Genomic DNA, 24,358 nt, shown 5'->3' with positions numbered 1-24,358 from the left:
GATGTACAATGCATTTAGTTTTATTGAATGTAAGGAATGAGAAGGAGTTTCATTGTCTTTGTTCTGGGTTGTTATGTCACTGCTTTTTTCACCTTGTGGTTGCTGTCTGTCAGCAGGTGTCAGATGGAGATGTCTGACTGAGTGGCAGGCCCAATATCATCCTCCACACTCACACTCACTCACGCTGGATGCATCTCAATTTCATAAACAAAATGTTCAGAGGCTGGGGCCTCATTTTGATTAATGTTGCCATGACAACTACATAATTCATGAATTGTATTAGCCTTCCATTTGTCTTTTTCTGAATCGTAATTCACCGGGGCTTCGGTGGAGAGCCTCTCTCTCTGCTTTTATCCTTTAGTGTCAGTCTTCTCTCCCCTCCATCCCCCCCACCCTCCCCAGCTGAAATGCTGAGGTGTTGCTTCCTTGGTGTGGGATGCAGGGAACCAGAGAGGCCCTACAGTCGTGATGGATCTACAGGCCATGTTTCTCGTTTCAAAGATTCTCCCGCATCTGATCTGTATTGGTGTCTAACTAGCTCTACACTGACACCTATTGGCCACAGAGGAGAAACTGCTGCTTATCACCCCAGAAGAACAGAGGCATCTCTTCAATGATATATACAAATACAGTACTAACTGGTAGAAAAATATTTTGTTTACAGTCTATGGAATCGGAAATACTGTATTTTCTGGCACCTTTTACAAAAATCAGACAAAACATTTGAATTTGACACTTTTAATTTGAGTCCCTATCTGGATTTTGATCAGATCTGTATGCAGAGGTCGGATGTGTGCAAAGGATCATGTTAACTCCAGTTGAAGCAGAAAGGTAGTAATTCTCTTTTAGTTTGCCGGTTTATCCTTACTGGACTGACAGCAGGGGTCTGAGTTGAGATGTCCTTCAATGTTGTCCCCACTCACGGCTAAAACCAAACACACACAGAGGTCCTGTCAAAACCAGTCACTTCACTTCAATTTGTCAGGGTTGGTCAGGGACATCAGTGTCAGCTCATGTCTAACCCCTCCCTCCGTCCTCCCTCCACCTCTCCCCTATAGTCCACACCTGCATGTTCGCCTCTCCCCCCACTCCTTCCTCTGATCCCTCCTTACCTCTCTTCCTTCCACTACCTCCCTCCCTTGTTATCCCTCCTCACCTCTCCCTCCCCCGTTTCCCCCCACTCCCTCCCTCTTCATCCATCTCACCTTTATCCTCCTCACATCTTCCTCCCTCCTCCATCACATTCTCCTGGCTGTTGTTGGCTGAGGTCATGGGTGTGTCTGTAGGGCTGCTCTGCCCTTCCCAGATCACTCTGTCTGCAGATTGGAGACGCTGGAGGGGTGAAGTCTTCTGGTCTCCGGGACTGAAGGACTGGGAGCCCAGCTTTCGATGGGAGCCCAGTTTTCGACGGCCCCTCAAACCTGAACGCAGCGGCAGCCCACACAGCCCCCCCGCCTGGTCAGAGTCACCCAGAGAGGTGGCATGTCGCAGGGGGGAGGGGGAGACGGGGGCACTGCGGGGGTCTGGAGGAGAGAAGAGAACAGGTGGGAAAGATGTAACGGAGATAGAATACAAGGGACAGTGAGGGAGAGACGTATGAGTAGTAGTATCAGTACAAATGACTCATGTAGGGATTTGAATGTGATTTGTGTATAATAGTGTCTGTGGTCTCTCACGAGTTGTTGTTCTGTCTGTCTGTCTTGTATAGTCTCACCAGAACCAGCAGCAGTCTGTGTGTCTGGTGGGTAGTCTGCACTGTCAGCCAGGTTCTCTATACTGCCAGCAGCGTAGAACAGAGCACGTCCCTCTCTCCCTCCTCCTCCTTTAGGCTTAATCAGCTTCTTCATCCTGTCTGCTATCCAGTTGGACTTCCTACAGAGATGGAGGAGGAAAGGAAGGAAGTAGACATAGTGAAGGAGATCAAGATCAATAAGAAGTGAGGGAGATGGAGAGAGTTGGTGGAGGGGATGACGACAAAAAGAAGAATTTGGCCTTGATCTGTGTCTGCACCCAAACGAATTGTAGGAGTCCAGAAGAAACACTGGAACCTCTCTCGACAAGTCCACCTGTCCATGACAGCATCTTTACAGCGGGGCATCAGCCTCCACAGCCCCAATCTTAACGGCACATCATTGACTTCAATGGACAACCTGTGTGTGTGTGTGTGTGTGTGTGTGTGTGTGTGTGTGTGTGTGTGTGTGTCTTTACTTGGCTTTGATGGGTGTAGGCATGCTGGGGTCCAGGACTCTGTACTGATCCATGATCTTCTCCACCAGCTTCTGTTTCTCTCTACGCAGCTCACCCATCTTCTCCCTGGAGAGAGGGAGGAGAGGAGAAAGAAGAGAGATGAGAAGTTAGGCGAAAATAGAATCATATTTACATTTGTGTGTGTGTACTGACTGGTACTCTCTCTGCTGTGTGTGTGTGTGTGTGTGTGCACTGGCTGGTACTCTCTCTGCTGTGAGTGTGTGTGTACTGACTGGTATTCTCTCTGCTGTGTGTGTGTGTGTGTGTGTGTGTGTGTGTGTGTGTGTGTGTGTGTGTGTGTGTGTGTGTGTGTGTGTGTGTGTGTGTGTGTGTGTGTGTGTGTGTGTGTGTGTGTGTGTGTGTGTGTGTGTGTGTGTGTGTGTGTGTGTGTGTGTGTGTGTGTGTGTGTGTGTGTGTGTGTGTGTACTGACTGGTATTCTCTCTGCTGTGAGTGGTGCTGGTCCTTGCGCTCCAGGCTCTGCTCCATCAGGTCTCTGTTGTGATTGGTCAGACTCTGGTTCTGCTCCAACAGGTGACGGTTCTCCTCCTCCATGTTCCCCTTCAGCTGGGTCAGCAGCTACACACAGGTTTCAGAATTATTTATAGTAAACAAGGTAAGGTGTGTGTGTGGTCTAACTTAAATATACGTTTGTGTTCCAAAAGTCATCACAAGGATAGTAAAACAAGGACAATTTGACAATGTGGACATTTCGCCGGTCCCTAAAAGCAACAATGCTATTTTGTGCTCAGGGTTTAGGGTACAGTTAGGGTTAGTTTTAGGGGAAATAAAAAAAAAATGGTCGCAACTTGGATAGTAAAACTAACGTGTGTGTGAGTGAGACCCTCCCTTCCTCCTGACCTGGTACTGGTTGGTGAGGCGGTCAGTGCAGAGCTCCAGTCTCTGGTTGTTCTCCCTCAGAGAGTTGATCTCTCCCTCCAGCCTGGTCCTCTCCAGCTGGGCAGCACTCAGCTCACCCCGCAGCATCGAGCCCTGAGCCAGCAGCTCACTCTGTACCTGAGCTGACTCCCTCTGCACGCCCTGCAGCCTGGGAGAACAGAACAACACAACCAGATAGGATCAGATCAGACAGACCGACAGACAGAGACAGAAAACCAAGGAATTACTTGACAAAATAAGACAGTGATACAGCAACTCAGGCTATTTGTCAGTCATACAACCAACTGCTTGGTGTCGGACTGAATAGAACAGGAATTAACTGAATAGATCAAGTATGACATGAATAGAACAGGGACAAACTGAATAGAATAAGGACAAATAGAATAGATCAGGGATGAAATTAATAGAACAAGGACGAACTGAATAGATCAGGAATGAATTGAATAGATAAGGGATGAACTGAATCGATCAGGGATGAACTGAATAGATCAGGGATGAACTGAATAGATATGGGATGAACTGAATAGATATGGGATGAACTGAATAGATCAGGGATGAACTGAATAGATCAGGGATGAACTGAATAGAACAAGAACAAACTGAATAGATCAGGAAATAACTGAATAGATCAGGGATGAACTGAATAGAACAAGGACAAACTGAATAGATCAGGAATTAACGGAATAGATCAGGGATGAACTGAATAGATCAGGGATGAACTGAATAGATCAGGGATGAACTGAATAGATATGGGATGAACTGAATAGATCAGGAATGAACTGAATAGATATGGGATGAACTGAATAGATATGGGATGAACTGAATAGATATGGGATGAACTGAATAGAACAAGGACAAACTGAATAGATCAGGAAATAACTGAATAGATCAGGGATGAACTGAATAGATCAGGGATGAACTGAATAGATCAGGGATGAACTGAATAGATCAGGGATGAACTGAATAGATCAGGAATTAACTGAATAGATCAGGGATGAACTGAATAGATATGGGATGGACTGAATAGAATAAGAACAAACTGAATAGATCAGGAAATAACTGAATAGATCAGGGATGAACTGAATAGAACAAGGACAAACTGAATAGATCAGGAATTAACGGAATAGATCAGGGATGAACTGAATAGATCAGGGATGAACTGAATAGATCAGGGATGAACTGAATAGATATGGGATGAACTGAATAGATCAGGGATGAACTGAATAGATATGGGATGAACTGAATAGATATGGGATGAACTGAATAGATAAGGGATGAACTGAATAGATCAGGGATGAACTGAATAGAACAAGAACAAACTGAATAGATCAGGAAATAACTGAATAGATCAGGGATGAACTGAATAGAACAAGGACAAACTGAATAGATCAGGAATTAACGGAATAGATCAGGGATGAACTGAATAGATCAGGGATGAACTGAATAGATCAGGGATGAACTGAATAGATATGGGATGAACTGAATAGATATGGGATGAACTGAATAGATATGGGATGAACTGAATAGATAAGGGATGAACTGAATAGAACAAGGACAAACTGAATAGATCAGGAAATAACTGAATAGATCAGGGATGAACTGAATAGATCAGGGATGAACTGAATAGATCAGGGATGAACTGAATAGATCAGGAATTAACTGAATAGATCAGGAATGAACCGAATAGATATGGGATGGACTGAATAGATAAGGGATGAACTGAATAGATAAGGGATGAACTGAATAGATATGGGATGAATTTAATAGAACAAGGACAAACTGAATAGATAAGGGATGGACTGAATAGATCAGGAATGAACCGAATAGATATGGGATGGACTGAATAGATAAGGGATGAACTGAATAGATAAGGGATGAACTGAATAGATATGGGATGAATTTAATAGAACAAGGACAAACTGAATAGATAAGGGATGGACTGAATAGATCAGGAATGAACCGAATAGATATGGGATGGACTGAATAGATAAGGGATGAACTGAATAGATCAGGAATTAACTGAATAGATATGGGATGGACTGAATAGATAAGGGATGAACTGAATAGATATTGGATGGACTGAATAGATCAGGGATGAACTGAATAGATCAGGGATGAACTGAATAGATCAGGAATTAACTGAATAGATCAGGAATTTACTGAATAGATCAGGGACTAACTAAATAGATCAGGAATTAACTGAATAGATCAGGGATGAACTAAATAGATCAGGAATTAACTGAATAGATCAGGAATTAACTGAATAGATCAGGAATGAAATTAAATGACTAGAACAAGGACAAACTGAATAGATCAGGAATGAACTGAATATATATGGGATGAACTGAATAGAACTAGGACAAACTGAATAGATCAGGAAATAACTGAATAGATAAGGGATGAACTAAATAGATCAGGGATTAACTGAATAGATCAGGGATGAACTGAATATATATGGGATGGACTGAATAGATATGGGATGAACTGAATAGAACAAGGACAAACTGAATAGATCAGGAAAGAACTGAATAGATAAGGGATGAACTAAATAGATCAGGAATTAACTGAATAGATCAGGAATTAACTGAATAGATATGGGATGAACTGAATAGATATGGGATGGACTGAATAGATATGGGATGAACTGAATAGAACAAGGACGAACTGAATAGATAAGGGATGAACTGAATAGAACAAGGACAAACTGAATAGATCAGGAAATAACTGAATAGATAAGGGATGAACTGAATAGATAAGGGATGAACTGAATAGATAAGGGATGAACTGAATAGATCAGGAATGAACTGAATAGATCAGGGATGAACTGAATAGAACAAGAACAAACTGAATAGATCAGGAATTAACTGAATAGATCAGGGACGAACTAAATAGATCAGGAATTAACTGAATAGATCAGGAATTAACTGAATAGATCAGGGACTAACTAAATAGATCAGGAATTAACTGAATAGATCAGGGATGAACTAAATAGATCAGGGATGAACTGAATAGATCAGGGATGAACTAAATAGATCAGGAATTAACTGAATAGATCAGGGACGAACTAAATAGATCAGGAATTAACTGAATAGATCAGGAATTAACTGAATAGATCAGGGACTAACTAAATAGATCAGGAATTAACTGAATAGATCAGGAATGAACTGAATAGATGAGGGATGAACTAAATAGATCAGGAATGAACTGAATAGATGAGGGATGAACTGAATAGATGAGGGATGAACTGAATAGATCAGGAATGAACTGAATAGATCAGGAATGAACTGAATAGATCAGGGATGAACTGAATAGAACAAGAAGTTATATTACATGAAACAAGTTGAAGAGAATAAGTGATGACGGAGCAGTTAGTTGTTTGACTGAGAGGGTGTTTTTTTTTTACCTCTCATAATCCTCTTTCAGTCTCTCTAGTTCTCTTTCTCTCTCCGCTTTCTTCTGCACCTCTCCCTCCATCTTCTCTCTTTCCATCTTCATCTCTGTTTCTTTCTCCTCCAGATGGGATTTGAGGCTCAGGAGCTCCTGATACCTGGAGAACATGAAGCAATTATGAACATTGCTATGACTTATACTTAAACACTCATTAAGGTGTCATGACTCATTTCATAAACGTTATTTTATCAGGGTTTTTCTCACAAGTCAGTTTACAGTGTGTTCAATGGTATATGAAATTACAATCAGACTGGTTTCATAAAGTTAAGAATGCCTTATGTATACTTCTTTACATAAAGTGTTACTTTGTGTTCACTACCTTCCTTCTAGCTCCCTACCTTCCCTCCGGCTCCCTACCTTCCCTCCGGCTCCCTACCTTCCCTCCAGCTCCCTGTACTGTGTCTCCAGGTTACGGTTGTTGCTCCTCAGGTCAGAGTGTCTATCCAGCAGCTCCTCTAGCTCCACCTCCTGCCTCTGCTGCAACATTGTCATTCGCTCCTGGTCCCTCCTGAGCCCCTCCGTCCTGGCCAATGACTCCTCATGTTCCCTGGCCCACACCTTAGACTCCGCCTCCAGAGCAGCACACCTGGCTTCGCTCTCGCTGCACCTCGCCAACACTGCTGCATGCTGGAAGCTCAGGGCCGCCTGGTCAACCTGGGAGAGGGGAGTGGAGGGGGGGGGGGGGGGTTGGAAACCAAACACTGTAACTCTGAGACAGTTGACAGTACTACAGTCTGAAGTGGCGAGAGGTAACAGTTTCAGTATAATAACTATATAAAACAATAGTAGCTGTATGATACCTGTAGCTGAGTGTTGAGTGTCTGCAGCTTGGTGCAGGTCTCCTGCAGGCTGATGGAGTGATGATGCAGGGTGTCTATCTGCTCCCTCAGGTGGCTACCGGCTGACTGGGACTGAGACAGCTGGCATAGCAACACCTCCCGCTCTGCGCCCACCGCTGCATTCTGAGGGGGAGGTGAGAAAGAGATGATTTGACTAGAGAATGTTGACAATCACATGACTAGTTGTCACAGCATATCTCAGCAGATTAGAATCTGTCAGGTGAACACACACAGACACACACCTCCCTCTCCTAACCCCCTGCTGCATTCTGAGAGGTTAACACACACAGACACACACCTCCCTCTCCTAACCCCCTGCTGCATTCTGAGAGGTTAACACACACAGACACACACCTCCCTCTCCTAACCCCCTGCTGCATTCTGAGAGGTTAACACACACAGACACACACCTCCCTCTCCTAACCCCCTGCTGCATTCTGAGAGGTTAACACACACAGACACACACCTCCCTCTCCTAACCCCCTGCTGCATTCTGAGAGGTTAACACACACAGACACACACCTCCCTCTCCTAAACCCCTGCTGCATTCTGAGAGGTTAACACACACAGACACACACCTCCCTCTCCTAACCCCCTGCTGCATTCTGAGAGGTTAACACACACAGACACACACCTCCCTCTCCTAACCCCCTGCTGCATTCTGAGAGGTTAACACACACAGACACACACCTCCCTCTCCTAACCCCCTGCTGCATTCTGAGAGGTTAACACACACAGACACACACCTCCCTCTCCTAACCCCCTGCTGCATTCTGAGAGGTTAACACACACAGACACACACCTCCCTCTCCTAACCCCCTGCTGCATTCTGAGAGGTTAACACACACAGACACACACCTCCCTCTCCTAACCCCCTGCTGCATTCTGAGAGGTTAACACACACAGACACACACCTCCCTCTCCTAACCCCCTGCTGCATTCTGAGAGGTTAACACACACAGACACACACCTCCCTCTCCTAACCCCCTGCTGCATTCTGAGAGGTTAACACACACAGACACACACCTCCCTCTCCTAACCCCCTGCTGCATTCTGAGAGGTTAACACACACAGACACACACCTCCCTCTCCTAACCCCCTGCTGCATTCTGAGAGGTTAACACACACAGACACACACCTCCCTCTCCTAACCCCCTGCTGCATTCTGAGAGGTTAACGCACACAGACACACACCTCCCTCTCCTAACCCCCTGCTGCATTCTGAGAGGTTAACACACACAGACACACACCTCCCTCTCCTAACCCCCTGCTGCATTCTGAGAGGTTAACACACACAGACACACACCTCCCTCTCCTAACCCAACGCTGCATTCTGAGAGGGAGATGAGTTGATTACAAATATTTGATGAGGGTATAAGCAGAATATTCTTCCTAGAGAGGTACACTGGGGGACAGGGTATACGGTCCACTGTAGCTAGCTTCTGTTATCTAGGACATATGATATGGCACAGCAAATATAAACAAATCAAATAATAACGACAGGTGAACACACACCTCTCTCTCCAGGTCTATCAGTCGTTCCCTCAGAGACCAGTCCGTCTTCTCTACTCCAGCTTTTGGGGTCGTAGGGAGGTCGAGGCCCTCTTTTGATTGGGCATCTTTAGCCTCTGGGTGCTCTAGTGTGAGTGTGTCTGAGGATGTAGCCTGCTGTGTGTTAGCAGGGCTTTCTGGTGGGATATTAGCAGGGACGGCATCTCTCTCCCGCTTCTCTGAAAGAAGAAGGTCAGCAGTAACTGTCTTCAGTTCCGCCTCGGCCCTCTCCAAATCCTGCTTCAGCCGTGCATCCTCATTGGACAGTTTTTGAGACTGCACCTTCTCATTGGCTAGCTCCTGTGGGAAAAGGAGAGGATGAAAACTTGTTTCTAGGCTCAAGGCACACATACACACACACACACACACACACACGCATACACACACCTGAGTCAGACATCTGATTTTATCCTGGGCTTCTGTGTTCAGCTCTTTAAGCTCCTGGCTCTCCTTTTCCAGACCCTGTAGCCGAGTACCGAGCTCCTGCTCCAGGTCCTGTAGTTGAGCACAGAGCTCCTTGGATTGAGACAGCTCCTGACACACATGCCTACAGAGACAGAGAGATCAACTAGGTCAGACCCATAATATGGTAATAGTACAGAAACACACTATGTACATGGAGGGGACTGTTCTGCTACCTCTATTTTAAATGAATTGTGAGTGTGTGTGTGTGTGTGTGTGTGTGTGTGTGAGCGCACGCAGCTTCAGGTGTTTGTGTATCACCTGTGCTCTGTCTCCAGACTGCAGGCCCTCTGGTTGCTGTGTTCCAGGGCTGATGCTGTACTCTGTAGCTGCTGCCTCAGCCTGGCCACCTCCCTCTCCCTCTGCCTCTGCTCCTTTCGTTGGCTGTCCAGCTCGCCCTGGCACGCCTCCTTCTCATGCTCCAATCGCAAGGCCTCCAGCAGAGCCTGGTCCCGCCCCCGGGTCAGAGACTCCACCTCTAGTGCTACCTCGCGAAGCTCCGCCTCTAGCTCCTCCTCATTGCGCCGTGAGGATTCCAGACTCCTCCCCTGGCGCTCTAGCTCCGCCCTCAGAGCTTGGGTCGTCAGCTCCAATTGGTCACCCTGTCAAACAAGGTAGTGTTCAGGATCACAGTATTCAGTGACATTGTGTAATCTAGTCCTGATCTTTCTGTTGGTAGTAATGTGTGTGTTTTGCAGTGCATAGTGTGGGTACTGCAGCAGTTGCACCTTGCGTTGGGCAGTGCGTAGGGTGTCCACAGAGCTACGGAGGGTCTCTCTCTCTCTCTCCAGCGTGGCTCGCTCCCCCTCCAGAGTAGCGATGACCGAGGCCTGCATCCGCTGCAGCTCAGCCTGGCTCCGCAGACGACATAGCTCCTCCTCCATCTCCAGGCGCTCCCCCTGTAGCACCTAACACACACCAGAGAGGAATGATGTGGAAGGGACAGAGGGACGGACCATCTGACAGACAGACTACAGTAAGGAGGACTAGGAAGACTATGGTACTCTATGGAAGACTATGGTACTCTATGGAAGACGATGGTACTCTATGGAAGACTATGGTACTCTATGGAAGACTATGGTACTCTAGGAAGACCATGGGACTCTATGGAAGACTATGGTACTCTATGGAAGACTATGGTACTCTATGGAAGACTATGGTACTCTATGGAAGACTATGGTACTCTATGGAAGACTATGGTACTCTATGGAAGACTATGGTACTCTATGGAAGACTATGGTACTCTATGGAAGACTATGGATGGACAAGGGATTAAGTAACTGTCTATGACAGCTGCAATGTGAAGGAAGAAAGCCCTATGAGTCTGGTACATTAAACTACTGGCAGAGTAATGATTTTTTCGTGATTGGTTCCATACCTCTATCTGTCTCCTAGCCTCCGCCAGGCTCTCTGAAGCCTTCCTCAGTCTCTGGCCCTCGGCTTCCAGTAGCACCAGTCTCTGCTCAGCCTCCCAGGCTTTCCTGCTCTGCTCCCCCAGCTTGGAGCGCAGGTCCTGGGCTACAGACACCTGCTTGTCAGCCTCCTCCAGGGCCTGCTGGAGCTCAGAGGCCAGGCGCTCCACTTCAGGCCCAGGGAACACACACACGTCTTTTTCACTGAGTTCCACTGACTTTTCTTTGTCTTCTCTCTCCTTTGTTTTTGGTAGTTTCTCTTCTTCAGTGGCTGGGCTGGGGTCTTGTATCTCTTTCCGGTCAATATCTGCCTTCCCAAGATCTTCTTCCTTCTCATTTGTAACATGTTTTATCTCTCTCTCTATCTTCTCACATTCTGCTTCTTCTTCTCTCTTTTGGGGTTTCAGCACCTGATCCTCTGCTTCCACCCCTCTCTCTTCAGGATGGAGCAGCTCTGCCCCAACTCCAGCTTCTCTTTGGGTTCTAATGATGTTGGCTTCCCTTTCACTGTCCAACCCTCTCCGGGCAGTACCCTCCCCTTCTCCTCTTGAGGACTCAGAACCTTGGACTCCCCTCTCCTCCTTCTCTCCCCTGTCCTCCTTCTCTCCCCTCTCCTCCTTCTCTCCTTCTTCCTCAATACTTTGACGCTTTGTCAACAGCAGTTCCAGGCTCTTTTTCAAAGTGGCATTTTCATTCTTGACGTTCTGAAACTGAGAGTGGAGAGGAAGGTAGACAATGACAAGAACAGTTAATGTGTCAGATGACACAGTGAGGTCACATCTAGATACATGTCGGGCGACACAGTGGGGTCACATCTAGATACATGTCGGACGACACAGTGAGGTCACATCTAGATACATGTCAGATGACACAGTGAGGTCACATCTAGATACATGTCGGACGACACAGTGAGGTCACATCTAGATACATGTCGGATGACACAGTGAGGTCACATCTAGATACATGTCGGACGACACAGTGAGGTCACATAGATACATGTCGGGCGACACAGTGAGGTCACATCTAGATACATGTCAGATGACACAGTGAGGTCACATCTAGATACATGTCGGATGACACAGTGAGGTCACATAGATACATGTCGGACGACACAGTGAGGTCACATCTAGATACATGTCAGATGACACAGTGAGGTCACATCTAGATACATGTCGGACGACACAGTGAGGTCACATCTAGATACATGTCGGATGACACAGTGAGGTCACATCTAGATAAATGTCGGATGACACAGTGAGGTCACATAGATACATGTCGGACGACACAGTGAGGTCACATCTAGATACATGTCAGATGACACAGTGAGGTCACATCTAGATACATGTCGGACGACACAGTGAGGTCACATCTAGATACATGTCGGATGACACAGTGAGGTCACATCTAGATACATGTCGGACGACACAGTGAGGTCACATCTAGATACATGTCGGATGACACAGTGAGGTCACATCTAGATACATGTCGGACGACACAGTGAGGTCACACAGATACAGTGCCTTCGGAAAGTATTCAGACCCCTTGACTTTTTCCACATTTTGTTACATTACAGCCTTATTCTAAAATGGATTGAATACTTTTTCCCCTCATAAATCTACACACAATACCCCATAATGACAAAGAAAAAACAGGTGTTTTGATATTTTTGCAAATGTATTAAAAATAAAAAACTGAAATACCACATTTATAGAAGTATTAAGACCCTTTTGGTAGTGATTGCAGTGATTGCAGCCTTGAGTCTCCTTGGGTATGATGCCAGAAATGTTCGAACGGGTTCAAGTCCAGGCTTTGGCTGGGCCACTCAAGGACATTCAGGGACTTGTCCTGAATCCACTCCGAATCCACTCCTGCGTTGTCTTGGCTGTGTGCTTAGGGTCGTTGTCCTGTTGGAAGGTGAACCTTCGCCCCAGTCTGAGGTCCTGAGCGCTCTGGAGCAGGTTTCATTAAGGATCTCTCTGTACTTTGCTCCGTTCATCTTTCCCTCGATCCTGACTAGTCTCCCAGTCCCTGCCGCTGAAAAACATCCCCACAACATGATGCTACCACCACCATGCTTCACTGTACGGATGGTGCCAGGTTTCCTCCAGATGTGACACTTGATTCTTGTTTCTCATGGTCTGACAGGCTGACTACATCGCTCGCGTCGCCTGCGCCTGCACTCGTGTCGCAAAATAAATTTAGAAATCTGTTAGTCAATTATTGCACCCACACTGCTCGCGCCCGCCAACGAGTGTCTGCGTTGCCAAGGGGTAAAATAGAAGTCAGTTCTATTTCTGACAAAGATCGCGCTGCAAGTCCTGCCTCTCCCATCTCCAATCAAGATGTATAAACCTCTCAAGGGTGATCAATGGAAACAGGATGCACCTGAGCTCAGTTTCGAGTCTCATAGCAAAGTGTCTGAATACTTATGTAAATAAGGTATTTCTGTTTATTTAAAAAAAAAATTGCAAACATTTCTAAAAACCTGTTTTCGCTTTGTCATTATGGGGTATTGTGTGTAGATTGATGAGGATTTTTTTTTAAATTGAATTCATTTTAGAATAAGGCTGTAACAGAATGTGGGAAAAGGGAAGGGAAGGGGTCTGAATACTTTCTGAATGCACGGTAACGGTTTAGTGACCCACATGATGAATAGCGTTCTCTTAGACCTAAAGACTTTTGTTAGCCTCCTAATGCCTAGGCTTTAGCTCAGAGGGTTAACACAGTCGGTCACATCAGCTCACCTCTCTTAGCGTATTCTGATGTTCTGCCTCCAGACAGGCCAGCTCCTCCCTCACCTCCGGCAAATCAGCTTGCTGCAAAATATAGCAGACAGTTGGATCCTCCAATAGCAGTGCCCTTAGCCTGGACACTAATACAAGTACTTGGCAAGCCACAAGGCTCCCTGTGTAGAGTCTCATTCTTCTTTACTTTTCCTTTCTACTGTTGCTTTTGCCTGCCCCCTGGAGGTTTAACCTAGACTCAATCCATTTTGATAGATCGACTCTCGTGACCCTTACCCTCTGACCCCTGAACTCCTGTTCGGACTGCAGGTCCTCCAGGCGTCTCCTCAGCTCAGCGTTCTCATTCTCAGCTCCCAGAAGCCTCAGTGACGATGCCTCGCCCACCTCCACACTCAGAGGCTTCAGATCTGAGAGAGAGAGAATGAGAGAGAGAGGGAGTGGAGAGGGAGGGAGGGATATATATTTCATTGCTTTGGCAACAGTGGTACCATTCATGCTATTAAAGCTTATTTGAATTTGAATTAGAGAGGAGGGGTCGTTGACAATAATCAAATTAATTTAACTGAAAAGACACACAACAGACAGGCAGACTGACTGACCAATCTCTTCTCTTAGCTCCACTCTTAGCCCAGCCTCGTCGTCAGACTCCACCTCCAATTGGTGGAAATGTGGAGCCGCTGTCATCGTGCCTGTATTGTTGTTGTTATGTCTAAGCTCTTGTCTAAGCTCCGCCTCCAGGCCCATATTCATCTCTAACAGCTCATCAACCCTCTGCCTCTCAGTATCCCGCTCCTACACACACACAGACACCAACAAATTAGGGGAAATATCTACGTGAACCCGGCCAGCAGATACCAAATTTCTTACTTGTGATTCAGAAACACATTACCACACACACATTACTATCATTACCTACCCCCTCCAGGTCTATGAGTCTTCGTCGCAGCAGTAGATTGTCTCTCTCCAGCTCACGTAGGCTCGAGCAGCGTTGTCGTGTGTCCGCCAGCTGCTCCTCCAGCAGGACCCGGGTCTCCTGCAGTGCCACACACAGCTGCTGCTGCTCCTAGGGGGGTGCCATACAGAGACGGGACAGAGACGCAGAGAGAGATGGGGACAGGGGATAGAGACAGAGAGACGGGGACAGGGGATAGAGACAGAGAGACGGGGACGGGGGATAGAGACAGAGAGACGGGGACAGGGGATAGAGACAGAGAGACGGGGACAGGGGATAGAGACAGAGAGACGGGGACAGGGGATAGAGACAGAGAGACGGGGACGGGGGATAGAGACAGAGAGAGAGAAAGAGTCAGAGACGGGGACAGGGGATAGAGACCGAGAGAGACAGGGACAGGGGATAGAGACAGAGAGACGGGGACGGGGGATAGAGACAGAGAGAGAGAAAGAGTCAGAGACAGGGAGAGACGGGGACAGGGGATAGAGACAGAGAGACGGGGACAGGGGATAGAGACAGAGAGACGGGGACAGGGGATAGAGACAGAGAGACGGGGACAGGGGATAGAGACAGAGAGAGACAGGGGATAGAGACCGAGAGAGACAGGGACAGGGGATAGAAACAGAGAGAGACAGGGACAGGGGATAGAGACAGAGAGAGAGAAAGAGTCAGAGACAGGGAGAGACGGGGACAGGGGATAGAGACAGAGAGAGACAGGGGATAGAGACCGAGAGAGACAGGGACAGGGGATAGAAACAGAGAGAGACAGGGACAGGGGATAGAGACAGAGAGAGAGAAAGAGTCAGAGACAGGGAGAGACGGGGACAGGGGATAGAGACAGAGAGAGACAGGGACAGGGGATAGAAACAGAGAGAGACAGGGACAGGGGATAGAGACAGAGAGGGACAGGGGATAGAGACAGAGAGAGAGAGAGAGTCAGAGACAGGGGACAGAGACGGGGGATAGAGACAGAGAAAGAGTCAGAGACAGGGACAGGGAATAGAAACAGAGAGAGAGAGAGAGAAAGAGACAGGGACCGGGGATAGAGACAGAGAGAGAGTCAGAGACCGGGACAGGGAATAGAAACAGAGAGAGAGACAGGGGATAGAGACAGAGACAGGGGATAGAGACAGAGACAGGGGATAGAGACAAAGAGAGGGACAAAGATAGAGAGGGGATAGACACAGAGACAGGGGATAGAGACAGAGACAGGGGATAGAGACAGGGGATAGAGACAGAGACGGGATAGACACAGAGACAGGGGATAGACATAGAGACAGAGACAGGGGATAGAGACAGGGGATAGAGACAGAGACAGGGGATAGAGACAGAGACGGGGGATAGAGACAGAGAGAGGGAGAGAGACAGGGGATAGACACATAGACAGGGGATAGAGACAGAGACGGGATAGACACAGAGACAGGGGATAGACACAGAGACAGGGGATAGACACAGAGACAGGGGATAGAGACAGAGACAGGGGATAGAGACAGAGACAGGGGATAGACACAGAGACGGGATAGACACAGAGACAGGGGATAGAGACAGAGACGGGATAGACACAGAGACAGGGGATAGAGACAGAGACAGGGGATAGACACAGAGACAGGGGATAGAGACAGAGAGAGGGAGAGAGACAGGGGATAGACACATAGACAGGGGATAGAGACAGAGACGGGATAGACACAGAGACAGGGGATAGAGACAGAGACGGGATAGACACAGAGACAGGGGATAGAGACAGAGAGGGGGAGAGAGACAGGGGATAGACATAGAGACGGGGGATAGAGACAGAGACGGGATAGAGACAGAGAGAGGGAGAGAGACAGGGGATAGACACAGACATAGAGACGGGGGATAGAGACAGAGACGGGGGATAGAGACAGAGACGGGATAGACACAGAGACAGGGGATAGACATAGAGACGGGGGATAGAGACAGAGACGGGATAGACACAGAGACAGGGGATAGAGACAGAGAGAGGGAGAGAGACAGGGGATAGACACATAGACATAGAGACAGGGGATAGAGACAGAGACAGAGACGGGATAGCCACAGAGACAGAGACGGGATAGCCACAGAGACAGAGACGGGATAGCCACAGAGACAGGGGATAGAGACAGAGACAGGGGATAGAGACAGAGACGGGATAGACATAGAGACAGGGGATAGAGACAGAGACGGGATAGACATAGAGACGGGATAGACATAGAGACGGGATAGACATAGAGACAGGGGATAGAGACAGAGACGGGATAGACATAGAGACAGGGGATAGAGACAGAGACGGGGGATAGGGACAGAGACAGGGGATAGAGACAGAGACAGGGGATAGAGACAGAGACAGGGGATAGAGACAGAGACGGGATAGACATAGAGACAGGGGATAGAGACAGAGAGGGGGAGAGAGACAGGGGATAGACATAGAGACGGGGGATAGAGACAGAGACAGGATAGACACAGAGACAGGGGATAGAGACAGAGAGAGGGAGAGAGACAGGGGATAGACACATAGACATAGAGACGGGGGATAGAGACAGACAGGGGACAGAGAAGGAGACATGAGATAGGGACAGGGGACAGAAACAGGAGATAGGGACAGAGACAGACAGGGGACAGAGACAGAGACAGGTAACAGCATTCAATGTCCCAGTAGAAAAACAAGGCATAGCACCTACAATACCTAGCACCAATACTACAGGTATGTACAGATCTGAAGAAACTGCAAAGTATAATCACTATTGAGGGAGCTCACCTACTGTAAGCCCATCTGCAAACACAGAGGGAAGTAGCTAGGGGGAAGGGGCTGAGGGTTGTTTTGGGAATGGGCCAACCATCAGCTGAGTGTGGCTACAGTTGACGGTAGAGGTGGTGTGGTACCTTCAATTGTGCCTGTGTGTGGCAACAGTGTGTGGTGTATTGGTGGCGATACCTTCAGTAGAGTCTCTGTGTACTAAACAGTGTGTGGTGTATAGGTGTAGAAACCCTCAATAGTGTCTCTGTGTACAAAACAGTGTGCAGTGTATTTCGGAGATACCTTCAGTTGTGTACGAGTGACTTCCAGGCTGCGTAGTCTATGAGTGCAGCTCTGTAGTTCTGTCTGCAGCTGCTCAGCTCTGCCTGCACGGTCACGAAGACAGTCCAGCTCGTCACGCAACGCTCGCATTCCCCGCACCTCACCCTGAAGACTGCGGTTCTGCCCAACACACACAAGATAGAGGTGAGGTTAGAGGAGGACAAAAGTAGCAGAAAGTTCTGGTACAGTTACTGGTAGTGATACCAGAGAAAATCTTACCTCTTTCTGAAGTTTCTTCAGCTGCTCGTCCATAGTTTGTACTTCCTGCTTGTGATCCAATAGTTGATCCCCTTTGTCTTCCCTTTAGAAACAGACGTAATTATTGCAATAGTATTGTACTACTAAACTACAGACACCTCTTACAGAATAGTCCTCTTCCAATTGAAAAACCTTAAACACAGACTTGTCTTTGTATTCCCTAGAAATGGACGACATACTGTATGTAGTTCTAACAGTTACCAGACATCTCTCAAAGAAAAGTCTTCCTCCAACTTAAAAACGTTTTGATGCACACACTGACATGACGGTCTCACACACACAAGCATACACACACACACTCACACGTCTTACAGTTCTTGTTTGAGGCGTCGTAGTTTGGCCCTGCTGTCTGCTAACTGGACAGCCAGACCCTGGGGCTGCTCGTCAACGTGACCACCTCGGGTTGCCATGACAGACTCAGCCTGCTGGACCTCACTCTTCCAACACAACTCTGCTATCCTCTGAGAGAGAGGGTGGAGGGAGAGACAGAAGGAAAAAGAGAGATGGAGAGAGATGATAGGAAGGTGATGAAATCAGGATCAGGTTCTGTGTGAATCTCGGAGAGGAAGAACCCTTAAAGCTTTTTAAATCAGGTTTGACACAGTGATGCTTTCATGTGGAATACACTCTCCTATAGAGGCTGAAAGGCCTGGTTTCATCATTCAATTCCTCTTTGTTGTTCTGGATCTATTTGTGAGTATTTGTCTGTGTACCTCCAGGTGTGTGTCCCTCTGTGCCAGCAGGCCTTGGATCTGTCTGGCCATGGAGCCAAACAGCACCTGTAGCTCCACCCCCTCCAGCCCTCCCAGCTCCTCCCACTGCAGCGGCAGCACCGCTCTGGGGTCCTGGGTCACCTGCAGGAACAACAGTTTCTTACCTCTCTATGGTAATAACAGTATGTGACTGAGCATTCCAGCACAAAATGGCTGACGTGGTGAACGTTAATAGTGGATATGAATAAATGAGTAGGGAACTGAACTGACCTCCTGGATACAGTTGGCAATGGCAGTTTGAGTCTCGATGTCCAGCGACTGGATTTGCTGTATGAATGTTTCCTTCCTCTCACACTGTTGTTGATCAACAAAGAGTAGTCAGTAAAGTTGGCTCAGTGTGTGTGTGTGTGTGTGTGTGTGTGTGTGTGTGTGTGTGTGTGTGTGTGAGCGTGTGTGAGCGTGTGTATTTGTGTATTTGTGTGTGTGCGTGTGTATTTGTGTGTGAGCGTGTGCGTGTGTATTTGTGTGTGTGAGCGTGTGTATTTGTGTGTGTGAGCATGTGTATTTGTGTGTGAGCGTGTGTATTTGTGTGTGTGTGCGTGTGTATTTGTGTGTGTGAGAAAAATCACCTGTACAGCACATCCCAGTAAAAGCAGGAGCAATCTCCTCAACTCCTCCACTGCTGCCTCTGAAGACACAGATACCACTCTTATGACTCTCTTGTTCCCATCATACTCTCATAGACAACATAGGAGCCCAATCAGAGATTCTGTACTTTCAACTGGCTCTTTTTACCTGTTAGAGGGTCTTGCCCCAAAATGGCAATGTTCGGAAGAGGCATCAGAATCAGCTGCCGTAGGTCTTCCTGTAGACAGAATCAGAGGGAGAGCTTGAAAGGATTCAAAGATTTATTTATTGAAATTTCCCTAACCACATTGCAGTTACTGTATTCAAATCAACATTGAAATGACAAAACCTTCCAGTTTAGTCCAGTTTAGTTCAGTTTAGTTCAGTTTAGTTCAGTTTAGTTCAGTTTAGTTCAGTTTAGAATATAAACACAGATGACATCAGAGGGGAAAGTAGGCCAATTTGTTCATGTATGTTTCTATGTAGTACGATGACTATATTTAGTTCTCAGACACAAGCCCTGGTAGAGAGAAATTAGGCTGCAGTGACCACATGCTGCTGGTGGTTTAAGGTTTCACAGCCCTGCCAGTGTGACCAGGAAACACGAAGTAAGAAGTGAAACCACAAAAAATAAAATGACATCGTAGCAACATCAGACAAGACGGAATTGTTGTCATGACAAACAGTCCTGTCAATAAATTGTATCCAAAACATTTCTGAATAAATCCCAGAATATTATTTTAAACTTGCTGGTGTCCCTCCCATGATGCTCCACTGTTCAGAGGGTTTGAATGACTTATCAAAAGCAGGAACTCAAACAGTGAAGACTCATGTTTTTGTGTGTTTTGTACATTGTATTGGACTAAAGTTCATTTCTCGCAGAGATTTTCCTGGATGTCTCCCTAGGCTCAAGTCTGGACCTTGTGTGGTAAATTACTCTGAGATGTGATTGTGTATCAAACAAAATCATGACACAAATACCAATACCTGGTAGAAGGCCCTGAGGTGTCGGTTGAGGATGGAGAAGTTCTGGACTCTGAGCATCTGGTCATCTCTCCCACTGCGGTACAAATGCTCCAGCTTGGGGTTGGGGTCTCTGGGAATGACAGACAGACAGACAGAGTGGGGATTGAGCCAGTGTGCACGTCTACTTGTGCCATAAAAGCTCTCACCTCTTGGCAGAGGTAACTATCCCAGCCCAGTATTTCACCAGCTATAATACCTTTGATCAGATAAAGTACAATAAATGTATTACATTGAATCCTTCAGTATACACTACATGCTATGGAATGTGTACTTCCTGCTTGTGACATTTGAGGCCTGTGCAAAGGTGTGAACTTACATGACCCTCATGACCTCGTTGAGAAAGATCCCATTGGTCAGCCTCAGGTAGCGGTCATGGGAATTCTGGGACTTGGAGTTCACCTCCATGTACTGGTTGAAGAGCATGACATTCTCCTCCCTGTCCACTACACCATCAAAGAGCTGTACCTGAGGGAGGGGGCATCCTATTAGGGCCTTTAATTCAATCCGTAGAGGTGAAGATCCGTTTTATAGCGCAATCAACAATTAATGTCGCGGAGACTGCATTCACAGTAAACGCTGTATACACTATATAAACAAAAGTATGTGGACACCCCTTCAAATTAGTGGTTTTGGCTATTTTAGCCACACCCATTGCTGACAGGTGTATAAAATCGAGCACACAGCCATGTAATCTCCATAGACAAACATTGGCAGTAGAATGGCCTTACTGAAGAGCTTAGTAACTTTTAACATTGCACCGTCATCAGAAGCTATCTTTCCAAAAAGTCAGTTTGTAAAATTTCTGCCCTGCTAGAGCTGCCCCGGTCAACTGCAAGTGCTGTTATTGTGAAGTGGAAACGTCTAGGCGCAACAACGGCTCAGCCGCAAAGTGGTACACCACACAAGCTCACAGAATGGAACCGCCAAGTGCTGAAGCACGTAGAAATGGTCTGTCCTCGGTTGCAACACTCACTACAGAGTTCTAAACTGTCTCTGGAAGCAACGTCAGCACAACATCATCGGGAGCTTCATGAAATGGGTTTCCATGGCTGAGCAGCCGCACTGCACACAAGCCTAAGATCACCATGCGCAATGCCAAGTGTCAGCTGGAGGGGTGTAAAGCTCCACAACATTGGAGCAGTGGGAACACGTTCTCTGGAGTGATGAATCACGACTTCCCCATCTGGCAGTCCGACGGAAGAATCTGGGTTTGTCGGATGCCAGGAAAACTCTGTGCCCCAATGCTGTAAAGTTTGGTGGAGGAGGAATAATGGCCTGGGGCTGTTTTTCACGCTTCGGTCTAGGCCCCTTAGTTCCAGTGAAGGGAAGTCTTAATGTTACGGCCTACAATGACATTCCAGACGATTCTGTGCTTACAACTTTATGGCAACAGTTTGTCAAGATCGGTGTGGACGAACTTGACTGGCTTGCACAGAGCCCTGACCTCAACCCCATCGAACACCTTGGGGATGAATTGGAACGCAGACTAGACTGCGAGCCAGGCCTAATCGCCCAACATCAGTGCTCGACCTCACAGCAATGTTCCAACATCTAGTGGAAAGCCTTCCCAGAAGAGTTGAGGCTGTTATAGCAGCAAAGGGGGGACCAACTCCATATTAATAAACATGATTTTGGAATGAGATGTTTGACGAGCATACTTTTGGTCATGTAGTGTATGTTGGCTCAATCAGAAATGACCTTTAAATGTGAACCGCGCCACAACACAGATATTCTGCGCTACGGATTGAATCGAGCCCTAAATTCTATAGAAACATAATAAACAGTGCCTTTCGGAAAATATTCAGATCCCTTGACTTTTTCCACATTTTGTTACGTTACAGCCTTATTCTAAAGTGGATTAAATAAATAAAAATCCTCATCAATCTACACACAATACAACATAATGATAAACGAAAACAGGTCTTTTGAAATGTTTACAAATATATTAAAAACTAAAAACAGATACCTTATTTAAATAAGTATTCAGACCCTTTGCTTTGAGACTCGAAATTGAGCTCAGGTGCATCCTGTTTCCATTGATCGCCCTTGAGATGTTTATTCAATTTGATTGGAGTCCAACTGTGCTAAATTCAATTGATTGGACGTGATTTGGAAAGGCACACACCTGTCTATATAAGGTCCCACAATTGACAGTGCATGTCAGAGCAAAAACCAAGCAATGAGGGCAAAAAAATTGTCCATAGAGCTCAGAGACAGGAATGTGTCGAGGCACAGATCTGGGGAAGGGTACCAAAACATTTCTGAAGGTCCCCAAGAACACAGTGGCCTCCATCATTCTTAAATGGAAGATGTTTTACTCTTCCTAAAGCTGGCTGCCCGGCCAAACTGAGCAATCGGGGGAGAAGGGCCTTGGTCAGGGAGGTGACTAAGAACCTAATGGTCACTCTGACAGAGCTCCAGTTCCTCTGTGGAGATGGAAGAACTTTCCAGAAGGACAACCATCTCTGCAGCACTCAGGACCTCAGATTGGGGCAAAGGTTCACCTTCCAACAGGACAACGACCCTAAGCACACAGCCAAGACAACACACGAGTGGCTTCGGGACAAGTCTCTGAATGTCCTTGAGTGGCCCAGCTAGAGCCATGACTTAAACCCGATCGAACATCTCTGGAGAGACCTGGAAATAGCTGTGCAGCAACGCTCCTCGTCCAACCTGACAGAGCTGAGAAGGTCTGCAGAGAAGAATGGGAGAAACTCCCCAAATACAGATGTGCCAAGCTTGTAGTGTCATTCCCAAGAAGACTTGGTCTGAATACTTACGTAAATGTGTTCTGGATTTTGAATAAATTAGTAAGAATTTCAAAAAATCTGTTTTTGCTTTGTCATTATGGGGTATTGTGATTAGATTGATGGGGGGGGGAAACAACTTATTCCATTTTAGAATCAGGCTGTAACGTAACAAAATGCGGTAAAAGTCAAGGGGACTGAACACATTCCGAAGGCACTGTACAACCTAAATAATGTATATGGAGACCACATGGGGATCACTGCAAACAGAGAACTGCTATCTGGAATCTGTGGTATAGATCAATGAAACCCGAGATGGTCATATTTTACTGAGAAATAAATAAGAAAGGGAATAGGAAGTCACAGATATAAAGGTAAAACAACAAGATACATTCTATGAGCCATTGTAGAGAAAGCTGTGAAAAGGAGAAGTTTGAGAACTAAGTGTTGTTTGCTGTTATGACAAAAGTTATGACAAGCATTTACATCTGATTCAAGTTCAACCCATCCGTGTTGTTATAACTTCTGTAAATAAAGAGTTATACATTATTTACAAAATGCATAATCTCATAAGTGTTTTTAAATTTACACGTCGTTTATTTACAGGATTTGTATGTATTGATACTCCATAAAAGCAAAACAACAGCAATAGGCTATGTGTTTTTATATGTTATAAAAGACTATCATCATCACGTATATCTAGGTCTACTACTATAGCATCTGAAAGTGATTTAAATAAGCTTTGACACATACCCAAGTCACCAACGCACTTTCCATGAATTCTTCTAGAATGTCCATTATGTTAGAGTCCATGGTGTCGCATAAATAATTTACAAACTTCTATAAAAATATAAATAAAATATATCCTACATTATTAAAGCAATTTTACTAAATACTGAATCCATTGTGTTCGTCATTTCAGTTCCCCTCCCTCTCTCTTCCTCTATCTCACTTTTTCAGTTAGTGCTGGTGGTAAGCACATTGCAAAACCACACCGGAATTTCTTAACGAACACATTTCATTAGTGCTTTAGGCCTACCCGGAACAATCACCACCTTTACCAGTGAGTTTGTTTCCAGAAAAGAAAGTCGCTCAATGACAAATGAGTAGGTGGTTTGAGATGGATGGAACATATTAGACTACTTTGTGCGCACTGGGGTTCCTTGCCTAGACGTTTGTAACAATGTTTATATTACAATTCACTTATTCAGTTGTTTGTAGCCTATGCATCCGATTGATCAAGATATACTATAAACAAGTTCGAAATGGTCAATTCAGTAGGACGGGCGTTCGTTGCGCTTTCAGGTGTAATGCAATGGCGAACCCTGGTGGAATTATGGTGGAAGGTCGGTAGTC

At 46.3% G+C, this 24,358-nt stretch overlaps 1 protein-coding gene across 1 annotated transcript; it reads right to left on the bottom strand.

Annotated features, from left to right (window-relative positions):
* Positions 1-722: 722 nt before the first annotated feature.
* LOC139366467 (girdin-like) lies at positions 723-23,995 on the bottom strand. Its single transcript, XM_071103970.1, has 28 exons — positions 23,756-23,995; positions 20,572-20,720; positions 20,217-20,325; positions 19,398-19,467; positions 19,232-19,290; positions 18,873-18,956; positions 18,603-18,743; positions 18,202-18,350; positions 17,851-17,932; positions 17,593-17,751; positions 14,520-14,666; positions 14,203-14,395; positions 13,880-14,010; positions 13,604-13,675; positions 10,826-11,569; positions 10,176-10,355; positions 9,709-10,049; positions 9,373-9,532; positions 8,950-9,285; positions 7,396-7,557; positions 6,972-7,249; positions 6,549-6,692; positions 3,107-3,293; positions 2,679-2,824; positions 2,209-2,313; positions 1,715-1,872; positions 1,206-1,523; positions 723-925 (listed from the first exon to the last, which is right to left on the bottom strand). Exons 1-28 carry the CDS (start codon positions 23,813-23,815, stop codon positions 846-848), a joined length of 4,944 nt encoding a protein of 1,647 aa, XP_070960071.1. The 5' UTR covers positions 23,816-23,995; the 3' UTR covers positions 723-845.
* Between the last annotated feature and the right edge of the window lie 363 nt (positions 23,996-24,358).

The sequence above is a fragment of the Oncorhynchus clarkii genome, chromosome 14, assembly GCF_045791955.1.
Source record: "Oncorhynchus clarkii lewisi isolate Uvic-CL-2024 chromosome 14, UVic_Ocla_1.0, whole genome shotgun sequence".
Taxonomy (NCBI): Eukaryota; Metazoa; Chordata; class Actinopteri; order Salmoniformes; family Salmonidae; genus Oncorhynchus; species Oncorhynchus clarkii.
The sequence above is the reverse complement of the archived record's forward strand: the minus strand, read 5'-3'. Positions and strand labels throughout refer to the sequence as shown.